The 18990-nt window shown below is 37.3% G+C and overlaps 1 protein-coding gene across 1 annotated transcript in view; it reads right to left on the bottom strand.

Annotated features, from left to right (window-relative positions):
* The window catches only part of LOC129758141 (B-cell receptor CD22), a 504009-nt gene that overhangs the window by 190541 nt on the left and 294478 nt on the right, over nt 1-18990 (bottom strand). Inside the window, exons 5-7 of the mRNA XM_055755606.1 lie at nt 11022-11216; nt 10347-10607; nt 10070-10190 (exon numbers count right to left, since the gene is read on the bottom strand). Of these exons, the coding sequence (XP_055611581.1) occupies nt 10070-10190; nt 10347-10607; nt 11022-11216 (577 nt within the window). The remainder of the gene's footprint in view (nt 1-10069; nt 10191-10346; nt 10608-11021; nt 11217-18990) is intronic.

The following is an 18990-nucleotide window of genomic DNA, read 5'->3' on the forward strand; positions in this document are numbered from 1 at the left end:
TTTGGAGAACATTTGAAGCAAAATATAAATTGCATTTCTTGCATGTACGCTCCTCGATACGCTTGAAAACAGTCGGGCAGTTGGAATCAAAAGCTACATGTTCAGACTGGATTGAGTTAGGTATAATTTTGCTCAATTTTGATTTTTTTTTTTTCGATATTTAATTAAAGCTACGTAGCTTTACTTGAACCCCTACCCCCCCCCCCCCCCCCTCTCGTCACACATCGTCACACAAAGTAAAACTCCCCTCCCTCCCCCTCAAATGCTACGTCATTTATGGATGTTCCCTAAGGGTATGATAGGTTCATAAAGCATGGGTTCAAACTTCTTAATGATCAAATATCTAAGTTCATAATGATCAATCAATCATTCAAAATAAGTATGAATTAAAAAATCAAATAAAAACCATGATTTCTAAGTAAAAATCGGAATCATACCTTGGTTTTCAGCATTTGATTTAGGAAATATGCTTTAGCAATCAGATCAGTAGATTTTGAAGCTAGAATAAGGATACATTTTTTTGAATTGATGCTTAGATTCAATATTTTAATTCACATTCAATTTGAGAGCTGATATTTTCAAATCGCTTTGAAGTGTGGAGATTCGATCAAAATAATGCAATGTTATTATTTAGTTTTATTAGTGACACTTTACCATCTTCGTGGCATTCGTGTCATACAATGCAATGTGGTATTCAAAGATTGTTAGTTTATATTTGATGATTGAGCATACAACATTCGAAGTTCGAGCTAACTGGATTTAGAATTTCCTTATAACATAAAGATTAAAATCTTAATTTTAAGGATGTTTTAAAATTTTGAACAAAATTTCTATTCAAACTCAAAGCGTATAAATGCTGTATTTTGAACAGAAAAAAAACAATTTTTCGGTATTTTTTTCAAAAAAACTTTACCGTCCCTTAATTTAAACTCATGCCAAACTTTTAATTATGATACTTGGTTTGTTGCTTGATTTGTTGCAAAAGTAAATTCCTTTAAAAAAAATTGAATGAATCATGTTTACTGAAATGTACCTTAAACAGGGTGAGCTTTGATAACCGGGGTAACTTTGATCAACATGCAATTTCTCTACTATGTCTTCGAAGGCTTGCAAACAAACACCCCTCCTGATGAAATCAAAGCATGTAGAAGCAAACAGGTTAATCTATGTAAAAGGTCATCCTTTTTTATTCTGTATTGTTTAAGTGTTTTTCAGTACATTTTGTGATACACTTTTGATATTTAAAATTTTTCAAGAGCAAGCCTATCTAGGAGTAATGGCTAGGAACCGTATCAAATGATAAAGTTTGAAGGAAAAAATAAAATTGGAATAGTGGGAGGGCCTATTGAGCGGTATGAAGGTAAAATTTTATTTGTTTTTGTTGTTAAAAATATTTAGCATCTTTTATAATTTTTGCCCCTTAATGTATGCAATATCATTGTCCATTTTTTGATAATGTTAAAATGTTTTTTTTTGAATTTTTAAGATGTTTGGATACGTTAAAACCGTGCTGATCAAAGTTACCCCAGAATAAAAAACTGTTTTATTGATATACATTTAATTGAAGCCATTAATATTGTTTAAATATTCTGTAACAAATGATCTTGTTTTATACTCTCTTCCTTAGTAAGTTTTTTTTTTTTTTTTTTTGTTTCGATTATAGTCGTTTAACCATCTTTATGGCATTCGCGACTTTATCAACGCTACAGTTGGCGGATCGTTATTGAAAAACTTATCCGGTACAACTGTGTTCGATGTTTGCTCTTGGGCTCGAACTCGTGGACATCGACTCAGGAGACAACAGACTTGCCAACTGAGCTATATCACAAGCCCAAGGCTTCCTTAGTAAGTTTTTCAAAACTTTTAGGTGTTACAAAGAAGTAACCCATTCAAAATTATTGAATAATGATTGATCAAAACTCCCCCAGTTTACAGTACTTCGAGAAGTTTCTGATATACAATGTATACCACTTTAAGTGTTGTAATGATTATGTTCAGAGATTGTTCTCACCCGTTAAAACAAGCATGGCTTTTTAATTGGATTACTCTAACATGGAGACTTAATTAAGCTTAGAGAGATTTTTTTAATTACTGTAAGGAAACTCATCTAGTGTTAATATAAACAAGTGACATGCATAAAAGTTTTGGATCCGGATGTCTGATATATGTACGTATAGATACATATTCGTCAGGGATGAATACATGCAATTACGGTTGCGCCGGAGTGTCATAACAAGCTGTATATTCTAGCACCACAGATATGAAAGTTTTTCTCGTTTCGCACGGGTGGTTCTTTTTTTTTACATTTTTTTGTACATCCTCCTAAAGTTTCCTCTCATTGGAAAGAGAGTGCCATTATGAGGAATGGAAGCAAACCACAACCACACATACACACAAACAGAGAGACACACATACAAACATACATACTTACAAACACCGCACTGCTTCCTATTCGTCTATGCTCATTCCAGAGAACACACCGTCCATTTAGGATTGACTTTTTTCTCGATTCGCTACGGTACTTTTGCGGCAGGGCGCTTTTGAAAAGGATTTTCCGTTTTTTCCCTCGCTTCCTCCCACAGCCCTAATATTTTTTTCAACAACGACGCCAACGAGACGCGAATCTGAAGTTAACGAACGTGTATGTATAGAAAACATGTTCAAAGATAGGTAACTAGCGTGGCATTTCAATGGAAAACCCACGGCAAAACACTTTTTTTTCTCGCTCTCTTGTGAAATGAAATCCTTTGTTTTGCCCAATTTAATGGCAACTTCTGTTTTGTTTTTGCTTCATCCCACGAACGAGTGTTTTATGCTCCCGGGGAAAAAAGCGGAATACACAATCCGGGCCGAGAAAGGGTTTTAGAGCAATCCCATTAGGTACATGTTAATTCAATTGAGTATTTCTTGAAACACCCACCAAATTAAACCTCTCGGTAGCTAAGTCCTTTCAAGTCCCTGCGGGAGTTTGTTCGATTTATGTGAATGAGCTTTTCCGCAATCAAATATAGACGTAATTTGAGATTATGTATCTTGCATCCTGTAACTAAACTAGTCCTTAAGGACGTGTGTGTTTGTGCTTAAACAATTTTATATTCTTCTTTTGGCACAAATTCAGTTTTCGATGTACCATTTTTAGAGTTACCGTAAACTGGAACATCAAACAACACTTTTCACTTCAATGGATTCTAAAAATTTAATGTCCACAGATAATCATACCTTGTTCATCAAAAGCTTTAAGGGGGGGGGGGGGGGGGGGGGGGGGGGGGTAGGGTCTAACACTTTAAAAAAATCGATTTTTTTATTTTTTTATTTTCTTATTGTAAAACATTTCAAGAATGTTGTGTCAAATTTTCAAGTCGATTGAAGCAAAACTGTAGAAGTTATAGGCCTTTATCTCCTCCTATCTAATACTGCAAGAAAGCAAGAGCAGAAATTTCAAACACGTTTTTCTCGAAAGCACATTTTTAAAGTCCGTGGACATCGTCATTTGAAAACTACTTATCCGATTCTTTTCAAATTTGGAGCATACTTTCAACATATAAAATACCAGACCCCAACGTTTTTCTTTTTTGATTTTTTTACTTTGGGGAGATTTTACATGTGAAAAATGGCGGATTTTTAAGTGAAAAATCGTAGTTTTTACTTCAAACAGCCACAAAAATTTCATAAAAATATTTTTAAGTTAAATAAAAACGTTGGGGTTCAGAAAAACATCTAATAAAAATATTTTGCTCTGACTTTTTGACTTCAGATGATTCTGTGCTGAGATACAGTGTCCACCGCAAATCCTGTTTTCTAAAAGGCATCCTCGAAAATGCTCCGTCACCGGCTCATTTTTCAATATTATTCTACGAAAAAATTACTAAATGTTCTTTTAACCATGCTTTGTATAATGCAAAAAATTTGAATACATTTGTTTTAACGATAGCTCTAGAAAAAAATCGTGAAAATGGAGTTTTTTTTATACCCGTTAGACCCTACCCCCCCCTTAAGGTTAATGGGACATCAAATTGACGTAGTCAGAAAAATTATTGGTTATATCAGTTATTTTTAAATTTACAAAACCATGCGATATTCACCCTTCTAGGAAAAAGAGGCAAGTTGCAACAAATTTTATCCCCCCCACGCCCCACACTCATGGGTCACACACAATTATTCGTCACCGAGCATTTGAACAGCTGCTAGCTGCTGAACTGAATAAAATTAAATCGTATTTTTATTTTTAGTTTATCGACAATATCATCAAAATGCATTAAAAATATTATTTAAAATAACAGAAAAATTGCTTTTTGAATAGTTTTTGTCATACGTTAACTATTTTCTGTTGAATTATCACATAAATTTCCAATGTTACAAGGTTGACACCTTCAAAAATTCCAACAAAATAAATAGGTCTCATATAAGCAAAAACGACGAGTTAACATTTTCCAAATGAAAATGAGCGAATAAACAAAGAAATTTCAAAATTATTTGCAAAATAGAATTGACTCATAACTGTTACAGCATCTACCAAATTTGACACAATCATGGGTCACTTTTTTTGCAAGCAAAGCAAAACATTTCTTGGTTGCTATAGCTCAACCCAAATGCCCCTTGAATTTATACTATTAAAGAATGCTCCTGAATGTATGCCAGAAATTTGATGATTTCCATGTTGATATTCGGATTTCTATGTTGATGCCATGGACTTCTATGTGACTAATAATTGTGAGCAATTTGACTTATATGTAATTGCTGCGGGCTATAATTTTGACCCAGAATTGTGGTTATGAAAAACGTAGATTGTTTTGGTAAATTATGTTATTTTTGAACAAAATTTAAAATAAAAACTTATTTGAACTTAAAGCGGAAGGATTCAATGACTGCTTAATTCATGCTATGTTTGATATTTGGTCTACTAACACCCAAATAAATGAGTATTTGTGGTGAAAGAATACGTTAAGAGATAAATGATTGTGGGGGGACTGTAAAAATCAAATGAACGTTCGCAAATTCATAGTATATTTGTGATATCATTACGCATAAAACACCAGTTGCAACAATTTTTGATTTTGTTCGAATTAAATTTGACATTTTTCTGTCATAAATGTTTTTAAAGAAAAAGCATAAGAGTACTCCCAACATTGATGTTTGGATGGATGAAATTTTGAAATTTACAAACGCGTGATGCAAAACAATCATATTCCTGCATATGGAAACGAGATTTTAATGGTGAAGCTTTGATTTGGCAGCTGAATAATAAAAAAAAATATTTAAAAACTGGTGATTGGTTGCTGAATATATTTGTCGTTATTTTAAATATTTCTACATAAATACAAAAAAAAACCAACTGCACCCCATTTTCCAAAGTACTTTCAACTTATACGAACAACATTATGTATTGATCATTTTTAACCACACCAGTGTTTTAACTTTAATTTTATCAGTTTGTGATAATTTAAAAAATGTACTTTTACCCCACCTTACTCTTTTAATTACAATTTAAACTAGTGCAAGGGAGAATGGGAGTTTGTTTATAATATTTTTAAATTCTAAGAATCTTTCGAAAACAAATTCAAATTATGAGATCACATGATGCTTCATTGCATCTGTTAATCGATCATTTAAGATTGAGTTATTTCCACTAATGACTTTCATTAAGATAACTGAAGCAATCCAATACAATTTTTTAAGTCAAATTAATCAAATATGTTTAATAGAAGATATTTTTCTGAGCGTTGACAGTCTTGTGAATCACGGAATATATAGAAAAAGAAATCTTTTTTAGTTTTTCATACATCGTATAAAAACTGGTATTTTGAATAGAAATAAAAGTATATGTATGGATAAAAAAAAGTGTATTTATTTTATCTTAAGCTATTGGGAATAAAATTTCCATGTATTTCAGAGAATAACAAATTTCAACACATGAATGGGAGATTTTTCAAAGAAAAAGCATCAAATATCAAAGCTCAAAATTAGGACTTTCCTGTTACGCTTTGTTCTGAATTGTATATTTTCATTTTTGCATTCTCAGGGATAGAGATAATTCGAATAGTGATATTTGGCGGACGGCCGAATAACGAATATTGACCTTTTCAACTATTCAGTTGAATACTGTGAATAGTTTTTCAAAAAAAAAAAAAAAAACAAACAAAAGCGATTTTTTCAAATTCCTTCAATTTCTTCCATCTTATACCCCTGATGTTTTAGAGTTGATTTTTCTCAACCAGATGTGTAATTAAGTTCTTCTTTTCGAATGGGTCCCTCGTTTATTCAAGATTTCAAGATACAATTTTCAAAATGTCATCACTCACTAAAAGGACACGACATGTCCCTTCTAGGGTGCCTATCCAAAAGAGAATTAATTCCAGTGAAATTTGGGATACAACATGATTAAACAGGTGCCAAGTAATAAGGAATTGCTCATTTATAAAGATATCTTCTCTATAGTTTTAAAAAACGATGATCCTTAGTCTTAAGCAAATAATACTTTCTATTGCACGTTTTTGCATGGCCGGGCAATTCAAGCAATTCTGAATTTTTTTGAAAAAATAGGGCTTATCTTAAAAAAGACTCACCATAGTTTAAAAATATATAGGAGTAAAGTAATAGGTTTTTTTTTATTTAAATTTTCCTCGAATCATATAAGCTTCGTTTAAGTCGTATCCAATCGTTTTAAAAACTGATAATCATTATTCAATTAATTTGGATTTTTTAAATTTAAATTAAAAAATAAAGTGTATAAACCCGGGAAAAAATACGGAAAGTTTTAATCATTATCTGGGCATCCTGGTCTGATTTGGCTTATCTTGAATTCCTCATTGAACTAAATTAAAAAAATTTCGAAATAATTGATAATCTTAGTATAAAGCGACATTTGCCAGCACTCTTTAGTACGATCTACAGTGAAAGATACACGGATACACTTTAGATGAAATCTTAAATTTTTTGTTATTAAGTAGCTTTTCTAAAATTACTGTTAGATATTTCATAAATTTTCCAAAATCCTACCGACCGAATATTCGGTACATCTCTACTTAGGAGTTTATAATGCTTATATAAATCGAAAGATAAAATAAAGCAGAAAAGCACTTCGAAGTAAAAAAAAAATGGGGTTGGGTTGTTGAAATAAGAAATAAAAAAATAAAGCCATTTGTTTAGTGGCTCCAGAGAGCTGGAACTATTTTTTTTAATCTTGAAAGATTGTTGGCTTTAAAAAAATTAAACAGTTTTCTTATGGACTTTTTTCCTCATTACCTAGAATTTCAAATTAAATTTAGGATTATTTAGGAAAGATAAATCCTAACATGCTATTAATTTTACTCCAACAACTACATCTAGGTTGCCAGAATTTTTCTTGCATTCATCCGGGTCGGGAAAATCCGAGCAATTTTATCTGAAAACCTGGCAAAATCCGGGCATTTAAGTTCGAAATTTTCCACCTATTAAATTATTCACCCAAAATCAAGAAAAAAACACATAAAACATTTGTTTAAATCCAAATGGGTCTGCAGTGTTGAGGTCACCTTAAACTTGCTTTATGACCAATTAATCGTTTATGATTATTTTGATTAAATTTGCTCGAAAAATTTAAGTTATTGAACGCGAATATTAAAAAATTATAATATTAAATTTGAGTATTTTGGATTATTTTGTAAAAGAAGTGAATCTAGACGGATAAACACCGGACATTTTCAATAAAATCCAGGTAACCGGGCCGGAAGGCAACGTTTCTAAATTTTGTATCAAATATCCGGCCAATCTGGCAATTTTAAACTACATGCAGTTTAGATTTTTTCGCGGTCCAAAGAAAAACAACATCGCGGTCCTTAATGCGTTTAAGCCGAACAACAATAATTCGATAAATGGACAATATATGATATTGACATTGATATTGAAAATGATGCAGCATAAATTAAGGGGCTAAATTGTTTAAAATAAGGGGAGAATGAGGATACTTGATCCCTGGGGATACTTGATTGCTTCGCTATATCTCGAAACAGGAATGTCTTACAAATATCAAATGTTCAAGAAAAATGTGCAAAACAGAACAAAACAATGCTGTTATCTCAACAAATTTTAATAGTTTCAATTTTCTAGTTATTGAGCTTTGTTTGAAAATTTTTACATAATGTGATTTGAAGATCTTTTTTTATCACTTTAAAATGTTTCTTACATGAAAAATTATTTGAAACATATTTATTCAAATATGTCAATCGTTAGAGTATAATATGAACTTCATATTTTCAAAGCAATACTGAACTCCCAATTTTTTTAGCTAGAAGTTTTCCAAAATATATGTATCTTTTATAACTTCTCGTTCGGTATAATTGATCCCTAGAGTCCAAAAAGATGTATTTTTCATCTCGATCGATTGCGATCATTGGTTATCATGAAATTACTAATACCAATTGCCATAACTATTGATTTATTATCTGTTAAAGAGGGCTAAAATACTGTATTTGTCTTAAAACTATAAAATTACGCCTTAAAGTATGCAATGAAGCTAGGGTAGAAGACAATCTTTTATACTTCTCGTTGCCTTATATCTTTGGATTTTATTAGATTTTTTCCTAGCGTCAGGACACCCTGAATAAGGGATCAAGTCTCCTTTAGTAAAGGATCAAGTCTCCTGTAACTTAAAAAATATCACAATTTTTTTAGTCTCACGAAAATGTTTCTAGCTCATCTACGAGTTCATGTATCGTTCTAACTTTTGGAGCATATAAATTTGAAATTATCAAAAAATTATCAAAAAATGCAAAAGACGGCGTGTTGATAAATTTTACCGAAAAGATATGATGAAAATAAGAAAAAGGGATCAAGTATCCTCATCCTCCCCTACTAATGTATCGTTCTAACTTTTGGAGCATATAAATTTGAAATTATCAAAAAATTATCAAAAAATGCAAAAGACGGCGAGTTGATAAATTTTCTCGAAAATATATGATGAAAATAAGAAAAAGCGACCAAGTATCCTCATCCTCCCCTACTAATAAAATTTCAACTACAAAAAAATAGAAATTTTGCCTTCATTCAATTCCTTAGTCCCTATCACTTTCCCCTTTTAATTTTTCCCTTCAAACTTTACCATTTGATAGGGTTTCTAGCCTTTTGTTCTGGACTGGCGAATTCTTGGAAAATATCCCTATTTTTTTTTAAATCCAAAATTTACTTCAAAATTCAACAAAAAAAACTATACATTTACTAAGGAAAAATGTTGAACTCTCACATACATCACCTTGCTGCTTTCTACCTCTTTGATTTCATCAGGAAGGGAGTTTGTTTGCGAGCTTGCGAAAAATAGATATTTCTAGATTTTAAGTTTCATTTTTACGTACAATTATAATTTTGATTTTTTTTTGTAATATTACTACCTTATTTCCTAAAAATATCGTAAAGATAAGGTTTTGCATGAAGTAGAGTGTTAAAATCTTCTCTTTCAATTTTCTCGGAATTCCGAGAATTCCTGGGAAAATTATCGTCAGATTCTTAAATGTATTAAGATTTGAGAAGTCCACCTAGAGAGTGAGCAGTAGAATTAAATATTCTCGTTTTTCTTTGCTAAGGACATTGCAAATGATGTTTCTAGAAAAGGTTAGAAAGATTGTTTTCTAGTATAGCTAGAACCATCAGATCCCAAATTTCCAGAAAAATTTGAGCTTCGTTGAGCGACCGCTGAGAGTTAACCAAATGAGAAGAAGTATTGCATGAAGCCTCTTTGCGCGCCAAAAAATAATCTTAGTTCTCAGGGTTTTTATTCCAGAACACAAAACACATAAAAACAATCCTTGATTTGTATCTTCCTACTGTGTTATTATTGTTGAAGTATCGAAGCAACAAACGATACAAATTAAGCTTCAAATCTGTTGAAGTAGTGGCTCCAGAGAGCTCATTTGCTAAAACTTTATGTTATAGATCAGCTCGTTCGGGGTGGTGAAAAAAATAATTCAATTGATCAATGAAGCCGAAACTGAACCAATCTTTCTCAATTCTGCGGTTTATAAATAACACTCAAAGCAATTATCTCGCGGAGTGATGATGGTCTGAAAGCTGTCAGAGAAGCAAGAACAGAACATCTTACCTTTGAACCCATTTGTAGGTGGGCGTTGGATTTCCTTCCGCTACGCATTCGAATGCCGCTGGACTGAACAGTGGTGCCGTAGTTAATCGATCCGGACCAGCCGACAGTATCTTCGGGGCATCTGGAATTCCAAGTAGTTCGGGGTAGGTAAATCCATGGAATTTAATTCCAAGTCCACGTTGGATGTGTTTCGTGACGAAATATAGAGATACAAAGGAGGAGAAATTAATTATTGTCTAATTGAATCTGCTATTGTCAGAGGCAACGGTTACGTTACATTTTACATCTAATTGAACGGAAAGCGTTTCCGACGTTCCGACAGAATTTTGCGCCTGGCACGTGTACAGGCCTGCATCGCGTCTTCCCACCGGCCGCAGCTGAAGAGATTCCTGGAGGCTGGCAATTTCCGAGCGGCCAGCCCGTCGCCACACGATGCTGGCAGTGGGATTGGCATCCGCAACACATCGTAGGATCAAGGAGTCTTTGCCTTCCTCCAGATCGATCTGGGGAGCACCGAGCAGTCTTATCGTGGGGGCATCTGGAAGAGGAGAATCGGTGATTGGCGAATTTAATTGGCAATCGTTTATTGGGGGATTATTGCAACTTTAGGATACTGCGAATGCTTTGTTGTTTGGAATAAACTAAACTGAATAGATTTAGCAAGTAAAAAAAAAGAAGATGTAAGAAGAAAGAAGGAAAAAGGAAGAAGGAAGAAGGAAGAAGGAAGAAGGAAGAAGGAAGAAGGAAGAAGGAAGAAGGAAGAAGGAAGAAGGAAGAAGGAAGAAGGAAGAAGGAAGAAGGAAGAAGGAAGAAGGAAGAAGGAAGAAGGAAGAAGGAAGAAGGAAGAAGGAAGAAGGAAGAAGGAAGAAGGAAGAAGGAAGAAGGAAGAAGGAAGAAGGAAGAAGGAAGAAGGAAGAAGGAAGAAGTTCAAAGCGAGATTGAAAATACTCACACTTAACATCTAATCGTGCTTCGACGGCAACTGAACGTGCCGCGTAGGACTCGTGCAGAGCCAGACATTTCAAGATGGACCCGTGTCGGTCCTTGTTTGCCGGAATTTGAACCACTGAAGCAGCAGACCATGTTCTTGGATTATCGGGCTCCGTTGAGTTGGTTTGTGGATGTAGCGGAGAAATTTCTTGGTCTCCTGAAAGTGCAAAAATAGTAGAATATTTTCAATTAGAAGGTGACAGTCAATAAGCAGTGTTTGGTTCTTTAGATTTAAAATTCAACATTTTCCGTCCCGCTTTGCTCTGTATCTCGAACAACACCTTTCGGGAGGCGCTTATCGATTTCCGTTCTTTGTCAAGATGGTGAAAGTCTTCGTTTTCCCATTCTTCCGAGCGAAAGTAGGTAATCATTCCCCACACTTGACGATGTCGGATGCGGAGAAAAAACTTTCGCACCTGGAACAATGGCTGGAAATTTATAATTAACTCAGGACAATTGGTACTTCACTAGCAGCATTAAAAGAAGTTAAGAATCTACACTCTCTCCTGTTTCCGTGCCGGCTTCGCTTCTGCCAGTAGGACGTTGGGTATATGTTTGCGGATCCGGATGAACTCCTCTCTAGATGCTTTTCACTCGAAAAGCTTTCAACCACCGTAGATGGGTATAAGACAATGCGAAAAAGCAACAACACCAACAACGGCTTGAGTACGAGGCTTGAATGTAAATTGGTTTATTATAAACTTTGGCCTAAATTGATTTTAGCTTAATTATAGATCTCCTTCTTCCGGTATTCAAAAAATGTAAAATACAATTCCGGGGCTTAAAATTATTGAGTGGGTATTCTTGAGTGGGTGTTAGATTTTAGAAATTTGGATTAGCATATTTTCAGCAGATATGGTAAACTACATATGGTGTCGCAGCACTTTATACAAATACTAGATAAGTTTTGATTATTCGTTTTTATAGGAACACTAGCAGACCCGGTAAACTTCGTTATACCATCTTCGCGTCCATTTTCGCGCTTTCCTAAATATGTCCTAGTTTTTTTTTTATACATCCTTCCTTTCCGTTTACTCGAATTGTCCCGCTTAATTCTATCGGAATCAAACCTAAGAATTTTAACTCAATTCTAAGGGTCTTTACATAAATTATCAAAAAATACCTTCAATCAATCTTACATACATCTTACATGCATACTTTTCATTTACTTTTCTGGGATTCGGATGCTTTGAATATTGCCGAATGGTATTAGGTATCAGCTTTACGTTGCAAAATAATTTTTTTCAGCACTCAACATAACCATCAAACTTGCCAAGCCTCATTCTAAAAAAAAATCACTCTTTGTAAGTTGTTCCATAAATTATTCCATATAGATATTGGTTATATCTATGTTTCATTTATTGAATACCATTTAGTTGATTTACTCCGCTTTGCTCGAGTTCACTTTAAGGTTGAAATCGAAGTCAAAAGTTTCTCATTAATTGGAATTTATTTCATATGAAACTTTATGGAAAAATAATTTTGAATATTGGGACAATTTTTGAAGTATTTGCCCAATATTTTGTCTAACGCAGCACTTTCAGCTCCCGAGTAGCTCAGAATGGTATATTTTTTAGAACTAAGGAAAAAAACATTACAGAAGGTTTTTTACTAATTCAAGCAGCTTTTTGTTCACTATCCTCACCCTTAAAAGCAGTGGTAATTGAATAATATAATGTCCAAAATAAAAAGTTCGCCGTTTTTTTATTTGTTCGAGCAAAAAATGCAAATTAAATTCCTTTGAACATTAACCCAATTCATCAAGAAAACGATTGGTTTAGAAAGGAGGAAAATATATGTTTAGATTATTTGTTATTCAACCGAATTACAGAATTTTTATTTATTTTTTATTACTTACTTACTTTATTACTTTACTATTTTTTATTCTAAAGAACATATCTGTCAATTTGAATCATTGTTTTTAAAGGTTTTAACTGAAGCATTGGAGTGTTCTGAACAGTGTTGAAGGTGATTATTAAATAGATCTATAAGAACTAATCTAATAAGGCTTCGATGATTTCATGAGTTCATTCTATTTTCTGGAAATTTTCATGTAAATATACCTGGAAACCTGAAAAATCATTTAAATTTCTTTTTTATTATAAATTGTAATTGGCTAGTGAACGGTAGCCATACACCCAACCTTCGGGTAGTGGTCGTCATATCACCTCTTGTCTGCTACTCCGATTCTCTACCTCCCCGTGGTGCTATCTGGGGTGCGAGCAACCTTAGCGGAGATCGGGTACCCAATTCCGGTGGATGCTTTGGTCGCATGCAGACTGAGTCAGGGGGTTTCGTACACGTCTGTTCTCAGCGTCAGGGTCGGCGTGCGGAGTGCAACAACGTCCTGGTGGTTTTCGGGACCCTAAACAGCAACATCACAACGGTCCTCCTGCGAGATGGTGGGGTTAGCTGCGGGCCTTGCGAGCCTGTGACTACAAAAAACATAAGCAACGAACAGCGAACAACAAATTTCGGATGGAAATCGGCAAAGACCCACGCGACGAAAATGGACTAGCGATTGGAAACTTGAAACATGGAACTGCCGATCTCTAAATTTTGTGGGCAGTACCCACGTGCTCTCCAACGAATTGAAGAGCCGCAAATTCGACATCGTAGCGCTGCAGGAGGTATGCTGGAAGGGCTCCACGGTACGAACGTACCCAGATGGTCGTGCCATCTACCAGAGCTGCGGCAAAACACACACGAGCTTGGAACAGCTTTTATAGTGATGGGAAAGATGAAAAAGCGCGTGATCGGGTGGTGGCCGATCAACTCACGAATGTGCCGGTTGAGAATCAAGGGCCGTTTCTTCAACATCAGCATCATCAACGTGCATAGCCCTCACCTCGGAAGTACCGGTGACAACAAAGACGAATTTTACGCGCAGCTGGAGCGTGAATACGACCGTTGCCCAAAACATGATATCAAGATCGTCATCGGGGATTTCAATGCTCAGGTCGGCCAGGAGGAGGAATTCAAACCGACAATTGGAAGGTCCAGTGCGCACCAGCTGACCAACGAAAACGGCCTCAGACTTATCGACTTCGCCGCCTCCAAACGAATGGCCGTACGTAGTACCTTTTTCCAGCACCGCCTCCCACACAAGTACACCTGGAGATCACCGTACTAAACTCAATCACAGATCGACCACGTTTTGATCGACAGCCGGCACTTCTCGGACATCATCGACATCAGATCCTGTCGGGGCGCCAACATCGAGTCGGACCATTATCTGGTGATGGTGAAGATGCGCCCAAAACTCTCCGTAGTGAACAACACGCGAAACCGGCGCCCGCCTCGGTTAAATATCGCGCGACTGAAATAACCTGAGGTCGCGGCAGACTACGCGCAATCGGTCGAAGCAGCGCTGCCGGCAGAGGGCGAGCTTGACGAAGCCCCCCTCGAGGACTGTTGGGATACCATCAAGACAGCCATCAACAGTGCTGCGGAGAACGTCATCGGTTATGTGGAGCGATCTCGACGGAACGACTGGTTCGACGAGGAGTGTAGGAGGGTGATGGACGAAGAGAATGCCGCGCGGGCGACAGTGGTGCAAAGAGGCACCCGTCGACATGTGGAAAATCACCGACAGCGGAAGAGGTAGCGAGTCCGAATTTTCCAGGAGAAAAAGCGCCGCCTGAAGGAGGAGGAGCTCGAGGAGCTGGAGCAGCTGCATCGTTCCCAAGAAACACGAAAGTTCTATCAGAAAATCAACGCATCCCGCAAAGGCCTCGTGCCGCAAGCCGAAATGTGCCGGGATAAGGACGGGGGTATCCTGACGGACAATCGTGAGGTGATCAAAAGGTGGAAGCAGCACTTCGATGAACACCTGAACGGCGCACATGCAGGAGATCAAGACGGTGGGGGAAGGTACATCGCCGGCGTAGCCAACGACGAAGAGGAGCCACTCCCAACGATGAGTGAAGTTAAGGAAGCCATTCGCCAGCTGAATAAAAACAAGTCGGCTGGGAAGGATGGCATCGCAGCTGAACTCATCAAAATGGGCCCGGACAAGTTGGCCGATTGTCTACACCGGTTGATAGTGCGGATCTGGGACATAGAACAGGAGGAGTGGAAGGAGGGGGTAATATGCCCCATCTACAAGAAGGGCGACAAATTGGACCGTGAGAACTACCGAGCGATCACTGTCCTCAATGCCGCCTATAAAGTGTTGTCCCGAATCCTACTCCGCCGCCTAACGCCACAAGCAAACAGATTCGTGGGAAGTCATCAGGCCGGCTTCATGAAGGGACGGTCTACGACGGACCAGATATTCACATTACGGCAAATCCTCCAAAAATGCCGTGAACACCAAGTCCCTACGCACCATCTATTCATCGACTTCAAAGCCGCATACGACACGATCGACCGTAACGAGCTATGGAAAATCATGGACGAGAATGGCTTTTCCGGGAAGCTGATCAGACTGATCAAGGCGACGATGGATGGAACGCAGTGCTGCGTGCGGATTTCGGGTGAATTGTCGAGTTCATTCGAATCGCGCAGGGGGCTTCGACAAGGTGATGGTCTATCCTGCATGATGTTCAACGTGGCGCTGGAAGGTGTTATTCGACGAGCGGTGGGCGAAATGCGGGGCACGATTTTCAACAGATCCAGTCAACTTATCGGCTTTGCCGATGACATTGATACAGTCGGCAGATCATCTGCGGCGGTGGAACAGATCTATCGCAAACTGAAACGCTAAGCAGGAAGGATTGGGTTGATGATTAATACGTCCAAGACGAAGTACATGCTGGCCTGCGGATCCGCGACCGACCGAACCCGCTTGTCCAGCAATAACATGGTCACAGTCGACAGCGACGAGCTGGAGATAGTCAAAGACATTGTCTATCTCGGCTCACTGGTGACCGCAGACAATGACACCAGCCGTGAGATTCGGTGGCGAATTATCAACGGAAGTCATGTCTACTATACACTCCACTAGCAACTGCGGTCGAGATGAATTAGTCCTCGCACGAAGTGTAACCTGTATAAGACGCTCATTAGGTCGTTCTCTACGGGCACGAGACATGGATATTGCTCGAAGACGCCCTGTGTACACTCGGAGTATTTAAGCGACGAGTGTTAAGAACCATCTTTGACGGCGTACAGGAGAACGGAGTGTGGAGGCGAAGGATGAACCACGAGCTCGCGCGGCTCTGAGGCGAACCCAGTATCCAGAAGGTGGTGAAAGCTGGCCGGATACGCTGGGCGGGACATGTTGCGAGAATGCCGGACGACTGTCCTGCAAAACAGGTGTTCGCTACGAATCCGGTAGGAACAAGACGAGTGGGGGCGCAACGAGCGAGGTGATTAGACCAAGTGGAGCGTGATCTGGCGAAAGTGGGGTGCCCGAGAAATTGGAGAACGGTTGCCATGGACCGAGTGAAGTTATGTCGTGAGACGGAATACTGTGCAAATAAAATAAATAATTACTGTTGACGATCCGGAGCCAGCGTCTTCACTTGGTCCCAATCAAGACTCTCGTCAACGGTTCGTATTTCGGCGGCTAAGCTTCGGCGTCACGAGTTTCTGGGTCTGCCTCTTTTTCGATGTCCTTCTGGATTCCTTCAAGAGCCTCTCTGTAAATCTTGTTCTCATCTTCTCACAGGGTGCGCCCAATCCATCTCAACTTACGTTCCCGAATCTCGATTTCTAGCGCCCTTTGATGACACCGGCGCGATGTAGTTCCGCATTTGAGATCCAGTTGCCAAGCCACCAATCGTGGTTTATTAAATTGTTACGGAAATCGAAAGAAATGGCTTCGATTTCACTTCAAATAATTCAAGGCATTTATTTTCATCTTAGGAAATAAACACATCGAGATCCCGATTTGCACTTAGTGCATCATATTCGATCGAAGTCAGTTTTTCGAAACTAAGCCCCAAAAATGAAGTTGCCCTGCATCATAGCTATTTTTGGCACGGAAGTGCAAACGCCATTTACTGTGAGTTTTGCCTAAACTATCGCATAGCTTCCGGTAATGCAACAGCTCGCGGAAATTCGTGAATATGCTTAAAATTTAAAACGTGAACCCTACCAGCTTAGGGAAAGTTTTCCCCAAACTACATTTAACGGGAGCTTGCTGATCCCGGTTCGGCAATATGCAAATTACACTTATGAAATAATTCACAAAAAGCTCACACACAAACTGAATGCTTCCTTGCTGCCTCGCCGCGTCACACAAACAAACACACTAACACACCAACACCAGCAGAAAGTATGAAAAAAGAACATAGCGCTTGATTCCGTTTTCCAACTTTTGTACTCTTTCAATAGTTTTGCACATTTTGTTGGAATTTTTACTTCATCCCCATCTGATTCAGCTGCCACACTAAGTGTGTATGAGAGTGCATTTCTATTTACGAATGCAATTCTCTCGGCACGATGGCTTCCGTTTCTTTTTTTCTTCTTTTTTTTCCGTGGCACCAAGCGGCAAAAGCTCATGCGAAAACACAGCTGGATTTAATTTAGCTCAACATATTTTTCGTATATTAAATCCCACCCCATGGGCTGGCTTTTCAGAGGGTTGATTTAGAAGGCCCCCGATAGAATAGTTCACCCTGGGATGGTTTGATGTAACTGATTTTGGATCTGATAAACAAATACAAAATAATTTGATGGTTTGGAAGTAAACTGAAAAAAACTGCTTTTATAGTAGCAGGGACAAATTTACTGCAATAATTTAAGAGAGCTTCAATCAATTTTTTAAATTAACAGTTGTTTTAACAGTTGAAAATTTTTATGAGAATACCGTATGAGGAGTTTTGTGTTATTATTTGTCCAGAATAATTTTCTTTCTCAACTATATGTAACAAACATGATACATATTTCAAATTAAATTCTTAAAAAAGTACATTGAACATTTTTTTTTAAATTTTCTAGCAACTTTGATGTTTGAAAAGTCAACAAAGCAAACACAAGTGTGTCTTAGGGTTGAACGTTTCAGTACTCTGCTGAGCACCCTCATGATTCACATTAACTAAATTACTCCTTTTCGGTCAGTCAGTAAGCTGGAATATGCCCGGGAAAATGGGTTCTATTTCCTAGAGATGCCCTGAAATGCTCCGACGAGCAGCTTATACACGAGACCGCTCATTTTGCTGCTTTCTGCCATCAAGGCCCTGTTTATGAAATTTTATTAATATGCATTTTAATTTTCCCTGAGTGGCCTCTGTTGAGAAGTAAACACTTTAGTGCAGCATCTATACAGAAATCCAAAATTTCAACCATTAGCCAGTTTTTCCTTCTCAAACTCAAGCCAAGATTCACATTTCATCCCCGGCATAACATTGGCCAAAGCTTTATGGGGCAAAAACAAGGAACGAAGGAAAAAAACACATCCTTGACTGGGACCGAGTAGTTTTCGACGTTGGCTGATTTCGAACTTTTTGCTGCTTAACTTCCCGATCTTGTTTTACATATTCCGGAAGACCCTTTTTGGCCGGGCATTTCGTTTACCAATGCATTCGGTATTTGTTTTATCCTGATGCCGATGATTATGATAAAAAGACGGTCAGAGCCTTTTTTGTGTGGCATGAGCAAAGATTTTTGGCAGCTGTTGAAAATTTAATTTTACTCTTTTCCTCGTTGTGAACTTTAATGAGTAGGGTTTGGAAAATTGGATGATGATTAAATGGTGAAAAAGGCTTAAAAATACCAAATTATGTGATAACTTTTAATTGCAAACGCGGGGTTAAATGCAACATTTATATACCACAACACTTATTCAATTTTCATTTAAATATAATGTTATCGAGGTATTATTGTTGATGACATAATTTCTCTCATCTTTAAGTAATGTTTTCAATAATTTTATAGGAAATTTTAAAAAAAAAACCGGCCAAAAGATGTACAATATTATTCATTTTTCGATGTCGTTAAACTTTATTCAGTTTGACAGATTGACTTGAGTGATATTTCCTACA

Source organism: Uranotaenia lowii, chromosome 3, assembly GCF_029784155.1.
Source record: "Uranotaenia lowii strain MFRU-FL chromosome 3, ASM2978415v1, whole genome shotgun sequence".
Classification (NCBI taxonomy): Eukaryota; Metazoa; Arthropoda; class Insecta; order Diptera; family Culicidae; genus Uranotaenia; species Uranotaenia lowii.